This window comes from Notolepis coatsorum (genome assembly GCF_963971535.1).
Source record: "Notolepis coatsorum genome assembly, chromosome: 13".
Taxonomy (NCBI): domain Eukaryota; kingdom Metazoa; phylum Chordata; class Actinopteri; order Aulopiformes; family Paralepididae; genus Notolepis; species Notolepis coatsorum.
The window spans coordinates 76,273,906-76,299,695 of NC_140177.1; the positions used below are offsets into that span (position 1 = coordinate 76,273,906).

A 25,790-nucleotide genomic window follows, 5' to 3' on the forward strand; every position below is an offset into this window, starting at 1 on the left:
GTAGTGGTTGTGGTATTCACTGACCTTTGGGAAGTATTTTGACATGTACATGGGTACCTTAGTCGTATAGTGTATCTTGTAGACCAGGCCCATTGCAAGTTGCTGTACTCTGTCGTCTACTCTAAGCCATCCTAGGTTGTCAAAGTGGGCAGGGGTGAGGTGGGTTCTGGGGGTAAGGTCAAGTAGTAGTCTGACCAGTTTGTTTTGTGATATTTGTAATTTTGTTTTAAGCGCCTTTGAGGTGCTTTGGTACCATGAGGTGCACGCATAGTCGTAGTACCCTTGAATGAGTGCTCCTGCCAGTCTTCAGGGTATTCTTGTTTACCAGAGAGGAGATCCGGTACAAGAATCTAGTTCGTTGGTTGACTTTTTTTATTACATTGGATGCCATTTTGTCACAGGAAAGATTTGCCTCTAGGATGGAACCCAGGTAGGTAATTTCGTCTTTCCTTGTGACAATATTGTCACCCACTGCAACTGAGAAGCCGTCGGTCTTGCTGAGTTTGTTATTTGAACCGAAGAGAATGGACTCTGTTTTGCCCATGTGCACGATAGTTTGTTATCAGCGAGCCATATGCAGAGTTCCGAGCTGAGGGTTTTTTCAACCTGCAACTTGTTCTTGTCAGAGACCAGCAGGGCTGAGTCGTCCGCAAACAGGAACACGTTGCAGTCACAGGCTGACGACATGTCATTTGCATAAATTAGGAAGAGTAGCGGTCCTAGTATGCTTCCTTGTGGAACACCACAGCTCACTGTGAGGGGGGGGGGAGATACTACCGTTTACCTCTACCATCTGTTCTCTCCCCTCCAGGTAGGATTGCATCCATCTCACTGATAAGCTGTCAATTTTTTCAAATTAATTGTATTGGGAAATTATTATTATTATTATTATTATTATTATTCGTAGTATTACTACTAATAGCACCAGTAGGCCATTGTTAGTAGTAGTAGTAGTAGTAGTAGTAGTAGTAGTAGTAGTAGTAGTAGTAGTAGTAGTAGTAGTAGTAGTAGTAGCACATTTACATTTAGTCATTTAGCTGACGCTTTTATCCAAAGCGATTTACAAGTTCTGTACGACAAGTCATCAGGAAGGGCACAACTCTATCAGCTGAGTAACAATATTCATCAAAGTGTTGAGTGCTACAGTGTAGGTTAGTTTATTAGGACAAGTGCATGACAGTACGGTTAGTTAGGGTTAGATATATATATATATATTTTTTTTTTTAGTAGTAGTAGTAGTAGTAGTAGTAGTAGTAGTAGTAGTAGTAGTAGTAGTAGTAGTAGTAGTAGTAGTAGTAGTTTTCAGGTCTGCATCCCCAATTGTGTGTATTGAGCCATACTGTATTGTACCCATTCTGCAATCTGTTAAATAAAGTTTTCATTCATTCATTCAGTAGTAGTAGTAGTTGTAGTAGTAGTAGTAGTAGTAGTAGTAGTAGTAGTAGTAGTAGTAGTAGTAATAGTAGTTGTTGTAGTAGTAGTAGTAGTAGTAGTAGTAGTAGTAGTAGTAGTAGTAGTAGTAGTAGTAGTAGTAGTAGTAGTAGAAGTAGTAGTTGCTGCAGAAGTAGACTATTAAAGGTCCAATCAGTTATCGAAACGTAAACAAATGTGTATCCCATCAACCACCACCAAAATAAGAAATAGAAATGGAGATGTGTTTTCATTCTCTAGTTGATTGGCAAGCTCTTGATAGAAGGGTTAAATATACGTTTTCAATTATATTTGCTGTATTTTGTGGCTGTAAACTGTGTGTTTATGTTGGTAATAAACACAGGAATAAACAGATCCCTTTCTATTGAATAGGTGAAATAAATACTAAAATAAAAACATGTTCAAGTAATGTCCAAGTGACCATGGCATTTTGTCCTCCACGGGCTTCCGTACTCAGAGGAAGTGGCAGAGGCATTGTCGTGTTGATTTTGCAGGCTTAGGGTTTCTTCGCTATTACTTTAATATTAAGTCTATTTCCCGTGAGAAACAGAGGTAAGAGTTGAAACTTTATTACGGAAACTTGAACTCGCTTCTTACGTAATGATAAGTAGCGAACTTGTGGTCTGCTTGCTGACTTGCTAGCTTGTTAGCTAACGTTGCTAGCAAAGGAGAGCGCCCCCAGCTCCTCCACCCTGCCTGACCCTCCTAGTCCTAGTATCAATGAATGAATGAATGAAAACTTTATTTAACAGATTGCAGAATGGGTACAATACAGTACGGCTCAATACACACAATTGTTAAGGGGATGCAGACCAGAGAAAGACGTTTGTCTTGTTTAGATCAATAGTAGTGTGTTTTTGCCGGTATCACAACTGTGCACCAGCAAGCTGCAGCAATATGGCAGACAGATCATAACGTTATAGACCAATGACCTCGCCTTACCGTATATCGTATTAGAATACTTTTTTGTATTCTTCGCAGTAACGACGCTAGCAAAGCAAAGAGCGGTCTCTCTGACATACATTTATGACTCTCACTGCAATCGCCCAATGCTTTATAGGTTATTTGTGGTGGTTGGAGATTGGGGAGGGATACAGTCATACAGAAACTATTCATAGCCGAAACAGCTGCAAAAAGACAATACAGAACTTTTTTTTTTAAATTATCATTATAGTATCATTATATTTATTGTGGTGCCTACCATAAAAGTCAAAAACAAAACGGTTAATTCTACTACTACTACTTAAAATGACTGAACCTGATATTTTTAAAGATGCATTGAAGGAACACATTGTGGAATAAAATATACTTGTTGTTGCCAGGCAGCGATGGGTGACATCCGTCAGTCCTTGCTGCCGCGCGATGTGCTGAGCGCCGCCAAGGAGCTGCTGTACCACCTGGACATCTACATCTGTAACCTGGTGCAGTCAGGCAGGCAGCCTCCTCAGGTTGACAGCAAGACACTGGAGCTGGTGGAGGAGTTCATACTGCATGCTCCCAAGGACAGAAACAGTCCACCCAGGGTAATGTGCACACATTTAGCACTCGGACACAACATGCATGCACACGCACAATCGCACACACACACACACACACACACACACGTGCACTTACCGATACAAAACCCTTGGCAGAGGAGCTCTTAAAAATGTGCATGTGCACACACACACACACACACACACACACACACACACACAGATACAGGGCCTAAGGGCAGCAGTTACAGAACTCACTGCAAGCCTTGCATCACCTCTGCTGATTATAGTAGTAGTAGAAGTAGACTAGAGAGTGGTACAATAGTAATTATAGCCAGAACAATTGTAATAGTAGTAGTAGAAGTAGACTAGAGAGTGGTACAATAGTAATTATAGCCAGAACAATTGTAATAGTAGTAGTAGAAGTAAACTAGAGAGTGGTACAATAGTAATTATAGCCAGAACAATTGTAATAGTAGTAGTAGAAGTAAACTAGAGAGTGGTACAATAGTAATTATAGCCAGAACAATTGTAATAGTAGTAGTAGAAGTAAACTAGAGAGTGGTACAATAGTAATTATAGCCAGAACAATTGTAATAGTAGTAGTAGAAGTAAACTAGAGAGTGGTACAATAGTAATTATAGCCAGAACAATTGTAGTAGAAGTAGACTAGAGAGTGGTACAATAGTAATTATAGCCAGAACAATTGTAATGGTAGTAGTAGTAGAAGTAAACTAGAGAGTGGTACAATAGTAATTATAGCCAGAACAATTGTAATAGTAGTAGTAGAAGTAGACTAGAGAGTGGTACAATAGTAATTATAGCCAGAACAATTGTAATAGTAGTAGTAGAAGTAAACTAGAGAGTGGTACAATAGTAATTATAGCCAGAACAATTGTAATAGTAGTAGTAGAAGTAGACTAGAGAGTGGTACAATAGTAATTATAGCCAGAACAATTGTAATAGTAGTAATAGAAGTAAACTAGAGAGTGGTACAATAGTAATTATAGCCAGAACAATTGTAATAGTAGTAGTGGAAGTAAACTAGAGAGTGGTACAATAGTAATTATAGCCAGAACAATTGTAATAGTAGTAGTAGAAGTAAACTAGAGAGTGGTACAATAGTAATTATAGCCAGAACAATTGTAATAGTAGTAGTAGAAGTAGACTAGAGAGTGGTACAATAGTAATTATAGCCAGAACAATTGTAATAGTAGTAGTAGAAGTAAACTAGAGAGTGGTACAATAGTAATTATAGCCAGAACAATTGTAATAGTAGTAGTAGAAGTAAACTAGAGAGTGGTACAATAGTAATTATAGCCAGAACAATTGTAATAGTAGTAGTGGAAGTAAACTAGAGAGTGGTACAATAGTAATTATAGCCAGAACAATTGTAATAGTAGTAGTGGAAGTAAACTAGAGAGTGGTACAATAGTAATTATAGCCAGAACAATTGTAATAGTAGTAGTAGAAGTAAACTAGAGAGTGGTACAATAGTAATTATAGCCAGAACAATTGTAATAGTAGTAGTAGAAGTAGACTAGAGAGTGGTACAATAGTAATTATAGCCAGAACAATTGTAATAGTAGTAGTAGAAGTAGACTAGAGAGTGGTACAATAGTAATTATAGCCAGAACAAGTGTAGTAGTAGTAGTAGTAGTAGAAGTAGACTAGAGAGTACAATTAAGCATTACATCACACGCAGGAGTGGGTTGTGACAATTAGACCATGCCTAGGGGTGGTCGTTAGACCCCCCTAGGCATGGTCTAATTGTTACAACCCACGACTGCGCGTGGTGTAATGGCTTTTATACAACTGGCACATTCATCCAACCTTATTGCTAGGGATGCACGATATTGATTTTTTGACACCGATAACTTTATGCTCCTCAAGCCGATACCGATAACCGATATTTATTGTATTATAATTTTTTTTTTAACTATATATATATATATATATATATATATATATATTTTTTTTTAATCAATTTTTTGTTTTTTTAGTATTTATAAGCTCCGACGTCATCGGTACTGCTATCGGTACTCGAGAAATTATGGAGGTTTTTTTTGAGGAATTTAAACGTCGCAAACTAATCTTGTTGGCCGTTGTCTATATCTCTCCTGCCTCTGTGTCTGCCTGCGCGGGGAGCGGGCTGCCTGCTCTCTCCTCTCTTCACCTCCCACACACACACACACACACTCACACACACACACACACACTCACTCACTCACACGGGTGCTGCGCTGCCGAGTGTCAGACAGCTCTGCTCTCATAATGGCGGACAGAACGAAATGTTCAAAAGTCTGGGTCTATTTTACTAAAGTCGATGCTGACAACGCTCGTTGCCACAAGTGCAACAAGACATTTGCCAGTAATGTATAAGCGCTGGTACTTGTCAATGTGGCTGGCGGGGAGATAACGTTAGCTCCGAGTAGAGTAATGGCTGACACTCCGGAGGTAAATAAACGAACGAGAGCTTCTGATTGGTGGTAAGAAGAAGAGGTGGGTGCAAGCCGTGGGACGTAATTGGCAGATCGACTGTCTGTCTCCGAATGTAACTTGACTACGTCACAGCCAAGAAAGGGAGCGCTGGATTTGTGAAAAACTCCCTGTTCCTAAACCACACGCTATCAGTTTTACCACAGTACTGGCAAAACGGGAGGAGGCTATAATAAAAACAAGCGCCCTTCATCCAAATCCACCCACACCGGATTTCTTTTAACCAAAAAATTTATTATATGTTATCGGAGCTATCAATAACGTTATCGAGTTTATCGGGATGACGTCATAATTGCTGATATCGGCCCGATAATTATCGGCCCGATAATTATCGTGCATCCCTACTTATTGCTATACAATAAACACACATTAATTGAAGATTTATTGAAAAAACCATCCGCCAGAAAAAGTAGTTCCCAAAAAAATTAAAAGGGAAGTTGCCTCCATGTGGAAGCAGGCTGGAAGTGCATCCAACTGTTCTCAGTAGGACATCCAACAAACTAACACATCCAACTGTGTCTCAACTAAGACATCCAACAAACTAAGACATCCAACTGTCTTTCAACTAGGCATCCAACAAACTAAGACATCCAACTGTCTTTCACCTAGACATCCAACAAACTAAGACATCCAACTGTCTTTCAACTAGGCATCCAACAAACTAAGACATCCAACTGTCTTTCACCTAGACATCCAACAAACTAAGACATCCAACTGTCTTTCAACTAGACATTCAGCAAACTAACACATCTAACTTTTCTTTAGTTTTTAACCTACTTTATACAACGGCATGCAAATTTCTCGATTCTGATTGGTTGAAACAGTCAATTTACACGTATGTATCTGTCATGATCCACGCTCTTGGTCCCAGGACCCGCCCACAACCGAATCACTATCACTCCGCGTCCAAGTTTTTCGAAAAAAACAAGATGGCGGACAATAATCTTTACAAATGGATATGTTGATAGCGTCATAACGACAAAATAAAACCCGATTCTGTCACAGCGAATGTCTTAGTCTCTTACACAATGTTGGATTGTGTAATCTATGGGTCATGAGTCATTGTGGAACAAAAGAAAAATCGTGGATTGATTGATTGATTGATTATTTGCAATTTCTTTAAAAAAAAATGTCTTCCTTCCCCCTGACTGCAGAGCTCACTCTCACGTTACTGTCTGGCACACCCACCCACACACACACACACACACACACACACACACACACACTCGCATTCACATTCACATTCACACACACACACACACACACACACACTCCTGTCTGCAACGGCGGAGGAGATGAGAGAGAGCTGGGTGTTGCGCTGTTTTAAGTGAGCATGGCCTATTGAATTGATAGATTGGTTGATTGCTAATTTTATTACTGTACGCCTGGTTTCCAACTGGTTAAGTTTAGGCCCTCTAAAGTAGGTTTAAAAAAATAAATAAAAAAATTGTGCGAAAACTTTTTTTTTCCTATAGGGCAAAGAGAATTTTTATTTGTTTTACCTACTTTCTATAGAAGCATCTAAGAATGAAGTTCTATAGAAAGTAGGTCTGCATCCCCTTAACAATTGTGTGTATTGAGCCGTACTGTATTGTACCCATTCTGCATCTGGTAATAACATTTTCAATCAATCATTCCAATAACAACCGCTAACTTCATAATTAAAAACTAAAGAAAAGTTGGATGTGTTAGTTGGTTGGATGTCTTAGTTGAAACACAGTTGGATGTGTTAGTTGGTTGGATGTCTTAGTTGCAAGACAGTTGGATGTGTTAGTTGGTTGGATGTCTTAGTTGAAAGACAGTTGGATGTGTTAGTTGGTTGGATGTCTTAGTTGCAAGACAGTTGGATGCGTTAGTTGGTTGGATGTCTTAGTTGAAAGACAGTTGGATGTGTTAGTTGGTTGGATGCACTTACGAGCTGCTTCCACATGGAGGCAATTTCTCTTTTTTGTTGTTGTGGGAACTACTTTTTGTGGCGGATGTTTTTTTCAATAAATCTTCGATTAATGTGTGTTTATTGTATAGCAATAAGGTTGGATGAATGTGGCAGTTGTATAAAAGCATTACACCACTTGCAGTCATGATTTGTGAAAAATAAACCATGCCTAGGGGGGGTCTAACGACCACCCCTAGGCATGGTTTATTTTTCACAAACCACTCCTGCGCGTGATGTAATGCTTAATTCTATAGAACTTCATATCTATAGAAAGTAGGTAAAACAAATTTAAAAAAAGTTTTCTTTTCCTTTTTTAGGGGGGTTCTTTGCCCTATAAGAGTTTTTTTTTAGTTTTTTTTTTTAAACCTACTTTCTATAGAAGCAGCTGGGAGGTGCGCTGTTTTAAGTGAGCGACGCGTGGGTTATTGAATTGATTGATTGATTGATTGCTCATTTGATTACTGTCCGCCTTGTTTCCAACTGGTTAAGTTTAGGCCCTCTTTCGAAGTTGGTTAACACTATGGCGTCCGTTCACGAGTATATACGTGTTTCGAAAAAGAGCGTTGTGGACCAGAGCCACGTATATACTCGTGGCAAGTTGTTATTGTTTTATTCCATATTTATAACGCTTATTAGGTACCCGATCCACTAGCAGGATCTTTCCACATATTTGATTTTCGAAACATGCAGTACCGGCCAGATCCGCTTAGGGGCGCCATCGCTCCACTGCAGGATAAAAAAAAAATGCTTTTACAGTTCTGTGGGCGGATCATAGATCCTTGATTCCAAAAGAAGACCCTCCATCTTGGATCAGCCTGCCGAACGTTTTATTCAGCGTGGAATAATGGGATTTATGATTAGCCAATGTGCATATCGATCTACCAGAATCCGATGACTGGTGAGGAAATGCTGCCGGCGATCACATGGCCTGACGGTAGGATAATATTACCCCAAATTACAGTTGGATTGGACATTGTTTTATAACGTAACGTGATCGATCAGTGAAAATGCTATATTGAACGCACACTGTATTGCTAATCAATAATAGTAATCGGCGTTCCCCGCCGCCCCCATTTCATCCATAGATGCTCTGTAATAGTCCGGATGCTACGCAGTTTGTTTTATTTCATTCGTATATATACAGCAGAAATGGCGTTTGATATAACGGCGCCAACGTTTAGCCTTTTTTGCAGCCTCCTGCAGAAAAGCCTAGACGAAAAGCGCGATATACCTTATATTCACGACGCTATAAAATGACAACCAACCGATGGATTTTTATTTTCTTTAAGCCATTATGAAGGCACGGTTTATGCACTCAAGTGACAATGAGAATGGACAGATAGCAATACTATAATTAAGCATTGAAAAATTGAAAAAGAAATAGCAAATTAATCAATCAATCCGCGATTTTTCTTTTGTTACACAATGATTCATGACCCATAGATTACACAATTCAACATTGTGTAAGAGACTAAGACATTCGCCGTGACAGAATCACTTGATATTTAGTCGTTTAGTCGTTATCAACATATCCATTTGTTAAAGATTATTGTCCGCCATCTTGTGATCCGGCGGAGTGATGTGATGTGATTCGGTTGTGGGCGGGTCCTGGGCCAACAGCGTGGAATTGTGAAGAATAAACATGTGTAAAATGACTGTTTCAGCCAATCAGAATCGAGAAATTTGCATGCCGTTGTATAAATGATATATAAAGCTCTTAGAAAGTACATCGGTTTGTTTACAATCCTCTGTCCTCTGAGGCCTAAATCGCCGCGGGGTGCCGGTCGTCATAGTGTTAAGGTTAGAGTTTGGAATCAGGGCTGGTGGTCTATCGCCCTGCTCTAAAGACAAACTCTAACCTTAACCAACTTCGAAAGAGGGCCTAAACTTAACCAGTTGGAAACAAGGCTGCTTCTATAGAAAGTAGGTTTAAAAAAAAAAAAATTTAAATAAGAATTGCAACTAATCAATCAATCAATCAATTTGCGCGATTTTTATTTTGTTCCACAATGACTCATGACCCATCAATTACATCATCCAACATTGTTTAAGCAACTAAGACATTCGCCGTGACAGAATCGTTTTCCATTTAGTCTTTAATGACCCTATCACCATATCCTTTCATAACGTTTACTGTCCGCCATCTTGCTTGCATTTCTAAAAACGTGCACGGCGGAGTGATAGTAATTCGGTTGTGGGCGGGTCCTGGGACCAAGAGCGTGGGGTTATTACAAATACCCATGTGTAACTTGACTGTTTCAGCCAATCGGAATCGAGAAATTTGCATGCTGTTGTATAATAGTAATTTTAGTTTTCTTCCAGAGGATGAGTGCCCTGCAGGAGCTCCAGCTGTTGGAGATCATGTGCAGCTGTTTCCAGGAACAGAGCAGAGACGCTGTCCGTCAACTCATGTTCTCCGCCCTCTTCAGTCTCCAAGGCAACCAGGCCGACGAGAGCCGCATGGCTTTGCTAGGCAAGCTGGTCTCCATGGCAATCGCAGTGGGTAGGGTGCCCATCTTGGAATGTGCTGCTACCTGGCTACAGGTGAGAAATGGTATAGATAGGTTTCCTGTAGGGATGCTCGATATTGGCTTTTTTACCTATACCGATATTGTCCAACTCTTAATTTCCGATACCGATATCAACCAATATCAACCGATACCGATATATGCAGGGTTTCCCCCCCCAAAAAACGGAATAATTTCAGGTAATTAACATTACATATCTCTTGTTGTGGAATTAACACAACATTATGCATACTTTTGACAATAAATAAAATCAGAATTTGTTCTTACTTGCTTGCCTGGGTAAATAAAGGTTATAGAAATGTAAAGAAAATGAAAACCGATACCGATATTTTCCGATATCACATTTTAATGCCAATATCGGCCGATAATATTGGTATGCCGATAATATCGGACATCCCTAGTTTCCTGTTATGTAAAACACACTTTTCACATCAACCCTCGTATCCGCTGGAGAAAGCCCAATCTCAGCTGTCACCGGCAACCAGCTCTTGCTGTTGACGACACATTACCTTCTGAGTGACGAGTTGGCGCCGCCCTGCTCAGCTGCCTCTCTGTGGGCTCCGTTGAGATTGTGCTTGATTTGGTAAATTTGTATAGTTTTACAATTTTCTTATGCACCAACTGCTAGTGCATGTAATTATATGACCGTCAGACACTTTTGAACATTGGACTACAGTTCACTCTGTCTGGATTGCTCTCTCAACCGGCTTGTTGACACACACTGGCCGGCAGAGATTGTCAAGCAGAACGCCATGGGGGAGGACAACAACATCAGGTGTAAGAAGAGAGAAGAACAGGGGAAACGAGCCGGCCTTAGAAAAAGACTCCATTCCCGGACGCACCGACCACCGCTCCCCAGCATCTTGCTGGCCAACGTCCAGTCCATCGAGAACAAACTGGACAACATTAGGGCCAGGATCAAGTTCCAGAGGGACATCAGGGACTGCAATGTCCTTTGTTTCACTGAGACTTGGTTGATGCCAGCGGTACCAGACCACGCTATCCAGCCCGCCGACTCCGTTCACAGCAAGGACAGAACAGAAGAGTAGGGCAAATCAAAGTGAGGAGGCGTGAGTTTCATGGTTAACAACTGGTGTGACTCAGGGAACGTTAAGAGACTATCGGACCACTGTTCGGCTAACCTGGAGTACAGTATCCATCAAGTGTCATCAATTCTTCATTCCGAGATAATTCACATCGGTCATCCTAATCAGTACAGGAGTTTACACCCCCCCTCAAGTCGACACTGGGGCAGCGCTTCACGACAAGGTAAACAAACCGCTAACATAGATGCTGTGTTTGTAGTGGCTGGGGACTTTAACTCATTCCCCGCCAACAACGAGTTTACTCGTTATTGGGAGCCGACGCTTGAACGCCAACAACGAGTATACTCGTTATTTGATTGTTTTTCGATATTTGTATTCATTATTCATCCAGGGACCTTGGTGTTACCATAGGGAATGAGTCTGAGTTTTCCAAAGTGCAATACCGGCCGCATCCAGCTAGACGGCGGTATCAAGCACCCTTTGAAACCTTGTATCTTGGCCTGTGTAATGGTTAAATGTCTCCGGTTTCACTTTTCCTTGTCGGGAGAATGGAGCGGTTCTCCCGGTTCCATTGAAGCGCGTCAAATATCCCCGATCCATATGTTGTGGTGGGTTATGCCGTGGACCAAATGGACATCGGATGTACCAGATGGCCATCAAACTATTGGAATATTATTTTTGGAATACTCCCAATCACAGGTAAGGACTATCTGACGTCAATTTTAGCTTGATCCTGCAATGCTTTTATACTGATCGGGCTGATGAGAGTTTTTAGTGTTCAATACGAATGCCGTTACTGCCAATCAAATAATCAAAAACAACCCCCCCCCTTTCATGCATTCATGATGGAACATAATACCTATGATATAGATTTGATTTGCGAATAATAGCGTGCACAGGCAAGAAACGGCATCGCTTAGAGTAGGATTCACGTATGAGGCTATAACACAGCCGTAACACCGTGGGTGGACAGTACTATCAGAGCAGCTCTGAATACTCTCACCACTGCCTACAACCTGGGCAGAGAGACAGGAAACATGGAAGAGTACAAGACTACAGTCTACACTCTGCGCAAGGCTGTTAAACTTGCAAAACGGACGTATGCTGACAAAATGGAGGCACAAATGGCACAGAATGACACAAGGGGCTTATGGCGGGGACTGAGGACGATAACTGACTACAAAGTCAGCGCCCCCTCAATGGGGAGCGACGACGCCTCCCTCGTGGACCAGCTCAACACCTTCTATGTGCGGTTTGGTGCAAACAGTGGCGCCGCTAGCTCAACGGCTAGTGACGTCACTGGCGCGCCGGCTGTTGTGGAGGGGCGGGGGGGGGGGGGGCATCCGCGGGGGGGCGGGGACGCTCTCTCATTGTCGGTACACAGTGTGAGAAGAGCATTTATGCAGGTGAACACCTGAAAAGCTGCTGGCCCAGATGGAATAACAGGACACATACTTAAGTCCTGTGCTAACCAGCTAGCCCCTGTGTTCACCACCATATTTAATCGATCCCTGGCGGAGTCAGTGGTCCCTGCCTGCTTCAAGATGTCTACCATTATCCCGGTACCAAAGAAACCCTCCCCAACAGGTCTCAATGACTACAGACCGGTGGCACTCGCCTCTGTGGCCATGAAATGTTTCGAGAGGCTGGTCAAGGATCACATTTGTGCCTCCCTCCCCAGTGATATGGACCCTATGCAATTTGCATACAGGCCAAACGGGTCCACTGATGATGCGGTCTCCCAAGTACTGCACAGCACCCTCTCTCACCTAGACCACCAGAAGGGGGGCTATGTGAGACTGTTGTTCATTGACTACAGCTCAGCGTTCAACACCATAGTCCCCACCAGACTGGTGGACAAGCTGATCGAGCTGGGTCTGAGCTCCGCTCTGAGCGCCTGGATACTGGACTTTCTGAGCGAAAGGCCCCAGGCGGTCAGGGTGGGGGGCCAGACCTCCAACACCATCACCCTGAGCATCGGGTCCCCCCAGGGTTGTGTTCTGAGCCCCCTGCTGTACTCACTATACACACATGACTGTGTGGCCAAGTTCAGCTCCAACTCCATAGTGAAGTTTGTGGACGACACAGTGGTGGTGGGGCTGATCTCGGACAATGACGAGAAGGCCTACCAGGAGGAGGTTGAGGTATTGGAACGCTGGTGCCAGGACAACAGCCTGCTCCTGAACATTGGTAAAACCAAGGAGCTGATCGTGGATTTTAGGAGGAGACAGCAGGAGACACACACACCACTGAGGATAAACGGGGCGTGGACAGGGTGAGCAGCTTCAAGTACCTGGGGGTCCACATCTCAGAGGACCTGACATGGACAACACACATAGACTCAGTCGTAAAAAAAAGGCGAAGCAGCGCCTCTACCACCTGAGACAGTTAAGGAAGTTCAGAGTATCTGGGAAGATACTCCAGTCCTTCTACTCCGGAGCTATAGAGAGCATCTTGACTGGAAACATCACTGCCTGGTATGGAAACAGCACGGCACAGGACAAGAAGGCCCTACAGAGAGTGGTGCGCTCAGCTGAGTGTACCACGGGTATTGCACTACCAACCCTGCAGGTCCTATACAACAAGAGGTGCAAATCCAGAGCCTGCAGGATAATGAAAGACCCTCACCACCCCAACAACAGCCTGTTCATGCTGCTGCGGTCAGGCAAACGCCTGCAAACACCAGTAACTAGGACAGAGAGACTTCGGCTCAGCTTCTTCCCCCAGACCTTGAACACTGAACTCTCCATGCACAAGCACACACACAACACACACACTGTACACGCTCACACACTAGCAGCCACTTTAACATGAGCGCACACACACTCATACTGCACACGCTCACACTTATGGTCACTTTACAGAAGGAAAGGTCACTTTAAGAATAGTATAGTATAGGGGCGGCTACGTGGCGTAGTGGGCAAGGCGCTCGCCACGAATGCTGGAGACGCTGGGCTCGCCTGTTCGAGCCCAGCGCTCCACATTGCTTTCAGTTTAGCTGGTCGTTCATACTAATACACATTGGCCGTATTAGGGGGTGGGAAACTGATGGGTGGGGATCGGGCGTTGTGGACAGCGACTCCTACAGGTCGGTTGGTGCGCCTGCGCAGTAGAATCAGGAAGTGTCGGGGGCAGCGTGAGCCTCCCACGCGTTACTCCTCGCCACTGAGAGATCGAGCTGCGCAGGTGAAAAGATGCGACTGCTGTTACCTCAAGTACCGGAGGGGACTTGTGCTATGTATGACTTAGTCCACATTGCAGCCGGCTTGTGGGAGGCAAGAAACAGCGTTCGTGACAGGGGAGGGTTGAATTGGATGATACGAAATTGGGATGGGAGAAAAATATAGAAAATGGGAGAAAAAGTGGATATAAAAAAAAAAAGTATAGTATAGCTTGAGATTGTAAAATATAGCATTGTATAGCAGTGTACATAAAGACCCAGTGCTTCATCCGTAGCTAACAGTGTATTGCACTACCACAGGACCTTGCATGTCCTACCATGCTCTGTAAATAACTCATGTACAGATACCGATATGCCCTACTTTGTTACTTGTTATTGCACAATGTCGTTCTATTGGATTCTTATTATATATTACTATTGTAATTATGCACATCGTTGCGGGCAAGACCCCCCCGCATTTTATTGTACTTGTATGCCGTGACAAATAAAACTCTTGTATCTTGTATGTTAAATGGGCCATAGTATTGTATCTATAGCTATAATATAGAATATAGTTATAGCTCTACAAACAAGGTGACACACTCCTATCTTTTAAAGCGTGGCAGTGCTATGACGGGCTCCGTCTAATTCCCGGCGGGGAATGAGTTAACAGGGCGCATCTTAAAAAAGTTTTACCGAGTTTCTACCAGCATGTGACTTGTCCCACCAGGCGAGAGTACATTAGATCACTGCTACTCGCAATCAAGCATGGTTACAAGTTACAGGCGCTTAGTCCATTCGGTAAATCAGACCATGAGTGCCATCTTTCTCATGACAAAATATAAACAAAGACTTAAGCGCGCTCCCGCGGAAATGCGAGAAGTGAAGCGATGGTCTCTGAACTCATAAAACACGCTCCAAGCTGCACTTGATTGCACAGACTGGGGCATGTTTCGTGAGAGCACAGAGAACATCAATGATTATACAGAAACAGTGCTAAACTTTGTTGGTAAATAGTCCCCTCCACCTCAATTTGAGTTTTCCCAAACCAAAAGCCTTCGGTAGACAAATTGGTCCGCAAAGCTCTGAATGGGCGACCGTGCACCTACATCGCCGGGCTCGTGACAGGCAACATGGACGAGCACAAAGCGACACGCTACAACCTACGGAGAACAGTGATAGAGGCAAAGGGGTGGTAATGGGACATGGTGGAACAGGCTGATTCCAGAGGCATGTGGCAGGGCCTCAGAACGATGACATACTACAAAGGCACCCCCCCATGGTGAACACTGATGTCTCCTTGGCAAATAAGCTCAATACTTTCTATGCACGCTTTGAGGCTGTACATTCCAACAACAGCCTACAGGCCACTACAATAGAAAGTAGAGCCACTGCCAGGGCGGCTAGGTGGTGTAGTGGGCAAGGCACTCGCCACCAGTGTGGAGACGCTAGGATTCGCGTGTTCGAATCCAGCTCTCCACATTGTTTTCAGTTTAGCTGGTCGTCCGCAGTAATACACATTGGCCGTATTACGGGGAGGGAAAACTGAAGGGTGGGGATCGAACGTTGTGAACAAGCGACTCCTACAAGTCGGTTGGTGCGCCTGCGCAGTAGAATCAGGAAGTGTCGGGGGCAGCGTGAGCCTCCCACGCGTTACTCCTCGACACTGAGAGATCGAGCTGCGCAGGTGAAAAGATGCGACTGCTGTTACCTCAAGTACCGGAGGGGACTTGTGCTATGTATGACTTGGTCCACATTGCAGCCGGCTTGTGGGAGGCAAGAAACAGCGTTCGTGACAGGGGAGGGTTGAATTGGATGATACGAAATTGGGATGGGAGGAAAATATAGAAAAATGGGAGAAAAAGTGGATCAAAAAAAGAAAGTAGAGCCACTGCCGATGGAGACTCAGTGTTCAGGTTAACAGAGCATGAGCGAGGTGAGGAGGACCTTTTAAGAAAGTGAATACCAGGAAGGCAGCAGGACCAGGTGGCGTCCTAAAAGTCTGTGCCGACCAACTGGCTCTGGTATTCAGTGACATATTCAACCTGTCCCTAGAACAGTCTGTCATCTCCACCTATTTGAAAAAGTCCACTATTGTCCCTGTACCCAAAAAACCCATGTCAACTTGCCTCAACGACTATCGCCCTGACTAGCTCTCACCTTCATAGCCATGAAGCGCTTTGAGAAGCTAGTGAAGGGCTACATCTGTTCCTCCCTCTCCAACACCCTGGCCCCCCTGCATTTTGAGGCAAAGAAGCAGGGGAACTATCAAATGCTATTCATTGACTACAGCTCAGCATTCAACACCATAGTCCCCTCCAAGCTTGTCGTCAAGCTCAGAGACCTGGGCTTGAACTACGACCTCTGCCAGTGGGTCTTGGACTTCCTGACAGGAAGACCCCAAGTGGTGAGAGCAGGTAACTGCACCTCCTAATCCATCACTCTCAACACAGGTGCCCCCAGTGCTGTGTTCTGAGCCCCCTCTTCTACTCTCTTTTACACGTATGACTGTGGCACAGCGAAACAGCAACACAATCATCACGTTTGCTGACGACACAGCTATGGTGGGCCTGATCTCTGCAAACGACGAGAGGGCCTACCTGGGAGAGGTAGAGAACCTGGCGCTGTGGTCCCAGAAGAACAGCCTGTCCCTGAACGTCAGCAAAACCAAAGAACTGATTGTGGATTTTAGGAGGTCTAGGGCAAGGAACCACAGCCCCCTAAGCATCTACAATTTAAAGTACCTCAGAGTCCACATATCTGAGGACTTGACATGGACAACAACACACATAAACAGTGTAGTGAAGAAGCCACGACAGCGCCTCTACTTCCTTAGGCCTCTAAGGAAGTTCAAAGTGAGTCAGAAGAACTTATACTCATGCACAATAGAGAGCATCCTGACTGGTAACATCACCTCCTGGTTTGGGAATAGCACTGCACACGACCACAGTAGACTGCAGAGAGTGACTCGATCAGCCGAACGCACAATTGGAGGTGGGACATTTACACCAGGCGTTGCAGGGCCAAGGCTAGGAGAATAGTTAAAGACTCTAGCCAGCCAAACAACTGCCTCTTTGCACTGCTGCGGTCAGGCAAGCGCTTTCTTTCGTGTAACGTCAGAGGTCCAACTCTGTATCTTGTAGCCATGCCCTTAACTCTGGTCCCACATCAAAGAGGCTGGCTTCCGAGGGTGGTTTGTTTAGGGGGCAGATGGTCAGGATGTGGTCAACAGTCTGCTCAGGGTCTCCACACTCGAATGCAGCGCTGTCTGCCAGGCCCCACTTATTTAATGATGCTATAAAGCGACAACCCCAGATCTTAAACGTTCAGCAGAGTCCATTGCCGGCGTGGAAGATCGTCTCCTGTGGCGCCATCTCCTGGATCCCAGATGTAGTGGTGGATACGGGTTGGCCCAGCACTCTCCCACTCTCTCTTCCAGGCTGCCGCCAACCATCCATTTCTGGATAGGTCCTCAGTGGTGGAACGGAGCATCTCTTGTGTCGCCTTGTTGTAGGGGTGGCGGGACTTGAGTCTGCTCATAGGTGCTATTGTTGTTGTGGTGTTGTGTAGGATGTGCCAGTCATGCTTCACTGCTTTTAGGCAAGCGCTACCGGAGTCTCATGGCCAGTACAGAGAGACTCAAAAGGAGCTTCTATCCCCAGGCCATCAGGATGCTCAATGACTATGCAACACTAACCCATCCATTCTACATTTATTGCACACACATGCACACACTCATTTTAAACATTCACTTTAGACACTTTACACATTTTAACACTACACCATATTTGATCTATTTATTACTAAAAGATTTGTACTACATCTCTACCTCATCTTGACTGGAAGCCTTCCACATGGAACTTGTAAAGAGACTCGCTGCCCATCAATCCGACGCTGCCCGATGCACCCCCCCCCCCCCCCCCCCACTCTCAAGTGTGCTGGAGCCTATGGAACTCACAAGGTCACGTCGGGGAGTCGAGAGATAAGAACAGAAGACAGCGTTCCTCCTACGCAACACCACCTACCACAACCAGACTTGGCTCGTTGCACTCGCCCCCACCCCCGGCCCCTCCAGTCGCAGTCCCATCCCCCACCCCCCTCTCCTCTGCGTTGGTGCTGCTGATAACAGATGCGCATGTTGATGAATTTATGACTGTGTGCCATTATTACTACCAAATGTAATAATTGTGAAAGCCCCTTGAATATTGAATATTACTATAATGAAGAGCACTGCTCTGTTGTAATCCAAAATTGAACTATTTTATCACTGTTATGTTAAATACCCTGTTGTATGTCTGTTCCATTTTATAATTCTTAGACTATTTTTAAACCGAATCACCTTAAACTATTTTTGTCATTTGTATTACTGAATGAAACTGTAAACAGAGAACCTATTGGGATACTAGGTCCTAATGTGAAACACTGAAACACTTACCTTGCTCATGCTCGCTTATGCCTATATTTTTACTGTTGTGAAGCACTTTGAACTGCAACTTCTGTATGAAAAGTGCTATACAAATAAAGTATTATTATTATTATCTTTGCATTTTGTACTTTTCTTTTATATTTTGTATAGTGTTTGTTCTTTATTCTTTTGACCTTTTTTTACTGTATGAAGCACAATCTTAGGGGGCTCATACAGAACCAAGCATTTCACTGTAATGTACATGTTTCTTAAAGGGTTCTGCCATCTACACAATCACACATACTGCAAACAAATCAAACAAATTCAAATTCACTTATCTGTGTGTGTTTGATTTTTATTTGGAAATTACAAACCCATCATAAAAACAAATTATCATGAGCGATTTGTTTTCCTGAGGATATCGCCTAAAAGCATTCATTAAAACACTTATTTCCAAGGTAGTCCTCGATGGAAGACAACATTTTTTACTAATTAATCTCACAATTTTCTGTAATTCATCTAGATTAATCTAGATTAAAAATAACATTTTTCTACTTAAGACCGAAGCTTGTAACAGATATTTACTGTTTAAATATTTATTTAAAATCATGGAATTAATGTAAAATCAACACAAAGAAAGTATATTTAAATTCAAATACTATTTTAATAGCTTTTTTGAATACAGTTTCTCTCCTGTGAAATACACATGTTCAACAAAACCATCAACATTGACTCAGCTAGACCTCTTTCTTATATCCGCGGCAGTAAGATTGAAGATTTTTCACTCCATAGATTAATCTAGATACATTTATTTTAATGCTTTAAATAATTTAAATTAATCTCAAATTAAAGCATTAATTTTGACAGCCCTAATAAAAACATAAATTAAAACATAAAAACACAGCACATATGTCTACTCTAGCCCTGGAATCTGAATTTCTGCCCTATGGCTGCTGAGCCATTTGCTCTTCCCATAATTTAGCCTTTACCTTTGTTTTAAAAATGCTTTTGGTTTGACTTTGTTTGGTAGGCACTGGAGCTAGTTCATTCCAAAGTACAACACCTGTGTAAAAAAAAAAGGGGGAGCTGTGTGCCTGCATGCTTGTGCACGTGTGTATTGTAATGTTTTGTTTCTTCCAGAGAACCCACCGTGTGTACTGTGTGCGCCTGGCCCGTGTGCTGGTAGATGACTACTGTAGTCTGGTGCCAGGCTCCGTGTCGACCCTCCACAACATCCACAGCTCCAGCCCACGATTCTGCTGCCAGTTCATCACCGCCGTCGCCACTCTCTACGACCTGACCTCAGGTACCGACCCAAGGCCTTCCCTGGCTTCTAGAGAGGCCTAGACGGGAACATTATGAATTGAAGGCACACCACCCGCTTTGTCTCTTCTGTGGTGGAGAGGATCAATCCGATTGACCTATCTCAAGCCCTGCCCTCTTTCCTTGAGCCTTGATCCTTCCCCTTGGACAAGATTCAAGAGATTTATTCGTCACATACATACACGAGACATGTAGTGAAATGAAGGTGGCCATACCCACCTTGATTGTGTAAAAAAAAAAATAATAATAATAATAATAATAGAATAAAATAGAATGGATAATAAAATAGACAAACGTCGAGAAAAGAGGGTGTGGTTTCAGATGGGTTGAAGATCCAACTCTAAATAAAAAAGACAATTCCTGCACGCTCATTATCGCCTATGCATTGATTTACTGGAAAAGGTTGACGTTTCGGTCACAAAGACCTTTTCACGAGCCCAATGCAGGGGGGAAATAACTCTATTCCAAAGCCGTTAGCAATGGAAATGGTTCATTTAGAAAATGTGCATGACAATGTAGCTGGGCAGGTGTAGGATTTGAATACTATACATTGCATTGAATGGCTTTCATGTGTTATTCATGTCATTATTTTAAAAAGTAAAGAATAAATAACAATAATATTGTTTTCGAAAATACGGTAGAATATCCCCCTTCCCTTGTCTGTAGAATAAGACGGACACACCTTCTTTTAATGTAGTCTTGGGTATCATTAAGAGGTGTTTGCATGTGTGTTTGCATGTGTGTGTGTGTGTATGTTTGTGTGTGTGCCTACAGAGGATCTGACCCCACCTCTAGAACTCCTCCAGATGATTGTGTCGTGGCTCCAAGACGACCCTCGGCTAGTTCTCATCACCTTCCTGAACACGCCCCTCTCTGGCAGCCCACCAATCAGCTCACTCGACTTCACACCACTGGGAGGACTGGTGCGTTGGTGTGTCAAAGCCCCACTGGCATTCAGGAAGGACAAGAAACAGGCGTTGATCAATGGGACCACTGAGAACGAGCAAGAGGCCGGCCCCCTGTTCTCTGCTCTACATTTGAGTGTCCTGCAGGTATGTGTGTGTTTCAAAGAGATTGAAGTTAGTTAAATAAATGGAGAGACTCTCCGAAGATATATATCAATTTCAGTATTTGTTTTTGTATAAGTGAATGTTCTTAAGAGTGAGAGAAATGAGACTGCCTGACCACTGTCCAGTTCAGCACCATGGACAGCACTGAGCCACAGTTCCACTGTGAACAGAGATTAAATGCTGGCACACTGGAGAGGGGATTAAGCTCGTTTGGCCCTTATTTTCACTGGATATTATGTCCAGAGAGGAATTTAAATATGTCCGACTTGTGTGTGTGTGCACGCGTGTTGTAATAACCATCCAACCCTCCTCTCAGGTGTTCATGCTGCTGCCCAACATCCTGAATGAAAAGGGGCTGTTTGGTCGCCTGGCGCTGTTACAGCTGGAGCCACTAGCCGCGCTGACCTCTGACCTCTCCCGCCTGCTGGACCAGGCTGACAAACATGCACACTTGTCCTCCGCAGACACACACACACTCTCCCAGCTCTTACTGGACCGGCTGGCGCAGGCCCTGCAGGTGGCCATGGCTAACGGAGCACTGCTTTGCTCCAGAGGTGATGAGAGATGGATGGATGGATGGATGGATGGATGGATGGATGGATGGAAAGGTGGATTTTAGATTATATATTAGATTGGCACAAAAAATGGCACAAAAAGTTATTACTAAGGTCAATCAAAAAACCAAATTTTTATTTAGAATTTCCTCGTTCATAAATAGAAACGCTCTGAGGACCCTAGCTGGAGCCCTCATCCAATGTCACTTTGACTACTCTTGCACTTCATGGTACAGCAACATATCAAAACAAATGAAGACAAAGCTCCAGACCTCCCAAAACAAACTAGTGAGACTCCTGCACAACCTTCACTTTAGGACTCACCTAACGCCAGCCCACTTTAGCAGTCTGGGATGGCTTAGGGTTGAAGAAAGGGTACACCAGCTTAAAATGCTACTGGTTTTTAAAGTACTGAAAGAAACGGTCCCCAAGTACCTAGTAAATTATTTTAATAAAGTAGGAGATGTCCACAAACACGCCACAAGAGGGAGCCCCACGGACCTGGTCCCGCCAAGAGTCAGGACATGCATGGGGAAAGATGCATTTTTTTACTCGGCTACGGTAATGTGGAATGCCCTGCCAACATTCATAAAACTCCTGAACTCCCCTCTCGGATTTAAATCCGCCCTAAAAACATGGCTCAGCAGCAACTCAAATTGGTCTTAATATGTTTTTTATCTCTTTTATCATAACTTGGCTTTTATTTCTTTTATCATGAGTTGCTTTTAAGGGTTGCGGATTTTCTTTTAACATTAGTTAACTGTATGAGTTGTCAGGTTAGGTGTTTTTATACACATTTTTAGGATGTATCCTGTCTAGTGTACATGTCCATTTGTGTTTCTGTGCCTTTTTATGTTCCATGTATGGACCACAATGGAAACAAGCCTTGGCTTTATTGTGTTTTATCCATTTTTGACCAGCGTTGTTGACACTGTTATTGTCTTGTCTTTTAAAATGTTTTTGTCCTACGATTTGTGTCAAAATAAAGTATTCAATCAAAAAAAAAAAAAGATTAGATTTAGACTATTGGATTACTAGATTATATATAGCATATATTAGCATTTAAGCATTTAGTTTCTTTAGACTATATATTAGATTAGATTTAGATTATTATATTATATATTGTAACCATATTTATTGTAGGGCAAAATAACAGAGGGGCATACATACCCTCATCTCGCACCTTGTTGTCCAGAGTTAACTATATTGTATATTCTTTACACTGCCTTTTATTCTATTTTTATTTGTACTTCTCCACTGTACTATAATTCTGTGACCTGTATGTCTTCTACTACCTGTACCTCCCCTCCCCCTCCCCCATTCTGCTATGATGCCTGAATTTCCCCAAGGGGATCAATAAAGGAATATCTTATCTTATCTTAAACAAGGGAGGGGGGAGGAGGAGGAAAGAAGGATGTATGGATGAAGGAGATGGAGAAGGGGCTATTGAAGTAGTTTTACATCATGACTTGGTTAGCAGAAAAAAGACAAGCTCAGTCGTATTATGGTTGGACCCTCGGCATTGGAAGTTGGGGTGGGATATAATTGGCTCACTGACTCATATACAACTCTTGTATTTTGGTTGTCTCTATTTTGATGTCACGTCCTGTCTCTTGTTGTCTCTACAGAGGACCTGAGGGCGATCTGCTCCCGCCTTCCCCACAACAAGTAAGAACCAGTGATTATTGACTGCTCTTTCCCCTGATGGTGCAACTCCATCAACCAGTCACCAATATAGCCAAGTGACCTGGGACACTCTACCGATATTCCAACAGTCAACTAGTTTTTCATCCACGAAAAGTTGACCACTGCTAAAACTGTCATAGGCCATTTCAGCCAATTCCTTGTTTCCCTGCCGATGTGACTATAGTTCCATAAATACATTTTCTGCCCGGCTTCGACCATAATGGAAGTTGATGAGCGCTGTTTCCTGGTGCTACAGAAATACACGTCCTGGTTGAACACATGGTCACCTCATCAACACACTGCTCTGTGTGTGTGTGTGTGTGTGTACTGTGACAAACCACCTCCAACACAAACATTTATGTTTATCCTTCGCTGCCCTCTCTTTTTCTTTTCTCCCAGTTTAACTGGCAATATGGTATGGATACTGCTATTAGCATAAGGCTCATTTTTATTGTTTACGACTACTAGATATCCCCAAAAAAAGAATCAAAACTTGAATCGAATTGTGACCCCTCACAATCTAATTAATATTGAAAATGTGTGTATTGTTACACCTTTAACCATTATTATTGACCTCTTTCTTCCCTGTCAACAGTTTGCTCCAGTTGGTGATGTCAGGACCAGTGATGTACTACAACAACATCCACAGCCCTTCGCTGGCTTTCAGTCCCCATGCCTCTCACTCTCCTCTGGCCTCGCACCCCACACACCAGCCCCTAGCCTCCCATCCTGCCTCTCATCCCCAGCACCCCACACACCAGCCCCTAGCCTCCCATCCTGCCTCTCATCCCCAGCACCCCACACACCAGCCCCTAGCCTCTCATCCCACCTCGCATCCGCAGTACCCCACACACCAGCCCCTAGCCTCCCATCCTGCCCCACATCCCCAGTACCCCGCCCAGCCTTTCCTCTGGCCTCGCACCCCGCACACCCGCCCCTAGCCTCCCATCCCGCCCCACATCCGCAGCACCCCACACACCAGCCCCTAGCCTCCCATCCCGCCCCACATCCCCAGCACCCCACACACCAGCCCCTAGCCTCCCATCCTGCCTCTCATCCCCAGCACCCCACACACCAGCCCCTAGCCTCCCATCCTGCCTCTCATCCCCAGCACCCCACACACCAGCCCCTAGCCTCCCATCCTGCCTCTCATCCCCAGCACCCCACACACCAGCCCCTAGCCTCTCATCCCACCTCGCATCCCCAGCACCCCACACACCAGCCCCCTAGCCTCTCATCCCACCTCGCATCCCCAGCACCCCACACACCAGCCCCCTAGCCTCTCATCCCACCTCGCATCCCCAGCACCCCACACACCCGCCCCTAGCCTCCCATCCCGCCTCTCATCCCCAGCACCCCACACACCAGCCCCTAGCCTCCCATCCTGTCCCACATCCGCAGTACCCAACACACCAGCCCCTAGCCTCCCATCCTGCCCCACATCCGCAGTACCCAACACACCCGCCCCTCCCATCCTACCTCTCACCCCCAGTCCTCACCCTCTCATTCCCAGTCCCCACCCTCTCATTCCCAGTACCCCCCAGCCTTTCAAGAAGATCCTTCCCCTACCGCCCCACCCACTAAAAAGGGACACTTCGCTTGCAAATGAGAGGGTGTGTGTGTGTGCCTTTGTGTAGACAGGTTTATAATGTATGCATGTGATTGTGTGAGTGATTAGTCTGTTAATATTAGGATGGTATGCTTCTGAGACAGTCTGATACTTTGTGAGGAGGAACACATTTGTCCAATAAATCTTTTTTTCTACTTTGTTGAAATGACTTGAGTTTTCTTTTTAATCACATTCTCATGTTGTTTAGTGTATCGGCCACTGGTGGTCACTGTTGTCATATTCTTAGCTACAAACACCTATCGCTAGGCTCTCAACTGCATCCACGTCTGCATTCCAGGTTTGAATGTGAAAATATGCCATTGTCTTCAGTTCATTATAATGTAAATGTAGTACTATATTTGCTCATACTTCCTCTACCAGCTGCTATCGGTCAATCTTTGATTGTACACAGGGTGTAGGAACAGTTTTTAAGGGCCTTTAAGAAACTCAACAGCAACTTTTGTGTAAGAGACACCAGATGGTGGCCAATTGTCTGCCACAGTGTCTGGTAAAGCAGACAAACATCCCGGCACAGCCAAAACGTGGCAGCGTTTGGGCTTGTAGCCTGTTGTGATTTTCCCACCCTAGAAATTAGAATATTTTGTAACGGGTAACTCGATGTGACACCACAGGCTTAGCATGAATTCTGTTAGCATTGTTGTAATATCGGTTGTTTACTCATTTTGTATGTCCCAAAAGGAGTTTTCCTAATAAAACAATGAAGACCTGCATTATAAGAACCATTTCTGAATGAGATTATCTCCCTTGTCTCACTGATTAAGCTTCTTTACACTGAGCACTAAGTACTATTCAGATTCCATTTTTATCAATATTTTGCCTCCATATTGCCATTTCCGTAATGATTGAACACCATGCAAGACCGTTGCACACAGAAACATTTATAAATGAAAAACCTTCACCAGTGAGGCTATGATGTAGGAGAGAGCTTAAAATATGTGTCCTAAAGCCCCTAGGACCTAGGATAAGCATGGTCCTGCACTGGACCTGATAACATATCGCTGCTCCACTGATGCTCAACCCACCCCAAGATTTCTTGCTGCCCTCATC

General features: G+C 43.9%; 1 protein-coding gene across 2 annotated transcripts; it reads left to right on the forward strand.

Moving 5' to 3' along the window:
• The first annotated feature begins 1,890 nt into the window (after positions 1 to 1,890).
• ints15 (integrator complex subunit 15) lies at positions 1,891 to 24,185 on the forward strand. Of its 2 annotated transcripts, XM_084327151.1 has the most exons (8): positions 1,891 to 1,983; positions 2,754 to 2,954; positions 9,664 to 9,885; positions 19,621 to 19,786; positions 20,578 to 20,855; positions 21,190 to 21,427; positions 23,056 to 23,095; positions 23,709 to 24,185. In XM_084327151.1, the coding sequence occupies exons 2-8, from the start codon at positions 2,760 to 2,762 to the stop codon at positions 24,052 to 24,054; spliced, it is 1,485 nt and encodes a 494-aa protein (XP_084183277.1). In that variant the 5' UTR covers positions 1,891 to 1,983; positions 2,754 to 2,759; the 3' UTR covers positions 24,055 to 24,185. The 2 variants fall into 2 exon arrangements, with proteins under 2 accessions (XP_084183277.1, XP_084183278.1); XM_084327152.1 differs by lacking the exon at positions 1,891 to 1,983 and having other exon boundaries at positions 2,902 to 2,954; positions 9,653 to 9,885.
• The last annotated feature ends 1,605 nt before the right edge of the window (positions 24,186 to 25,790 follow it).

Bases quoted from the DNA above. Each gene is read 5' to 3' on its own strand.
- ints15 (XM_084327151.1), top strand. From the start codon at position 2,760: ATGGGTGACATCCGTCAGTCCTTGCTGCCGCGCGATGTGCTGAGCGCC. The intron at 2,955-9,663 runs GTAATGTGCACA...GTTTTCTTCCAG, and splicing joins ACAGAAACAGTCCACCCAGG to AGGATGAGTGCCCTGCAGGA. The intron at 23,096-23,708 runs GTAAGAACCAGT...CCCTGTCAACAG, and splicing joins TCCCGCCTTCCCCACAACAA to TTTGCTCCAGTTGGTGATGT.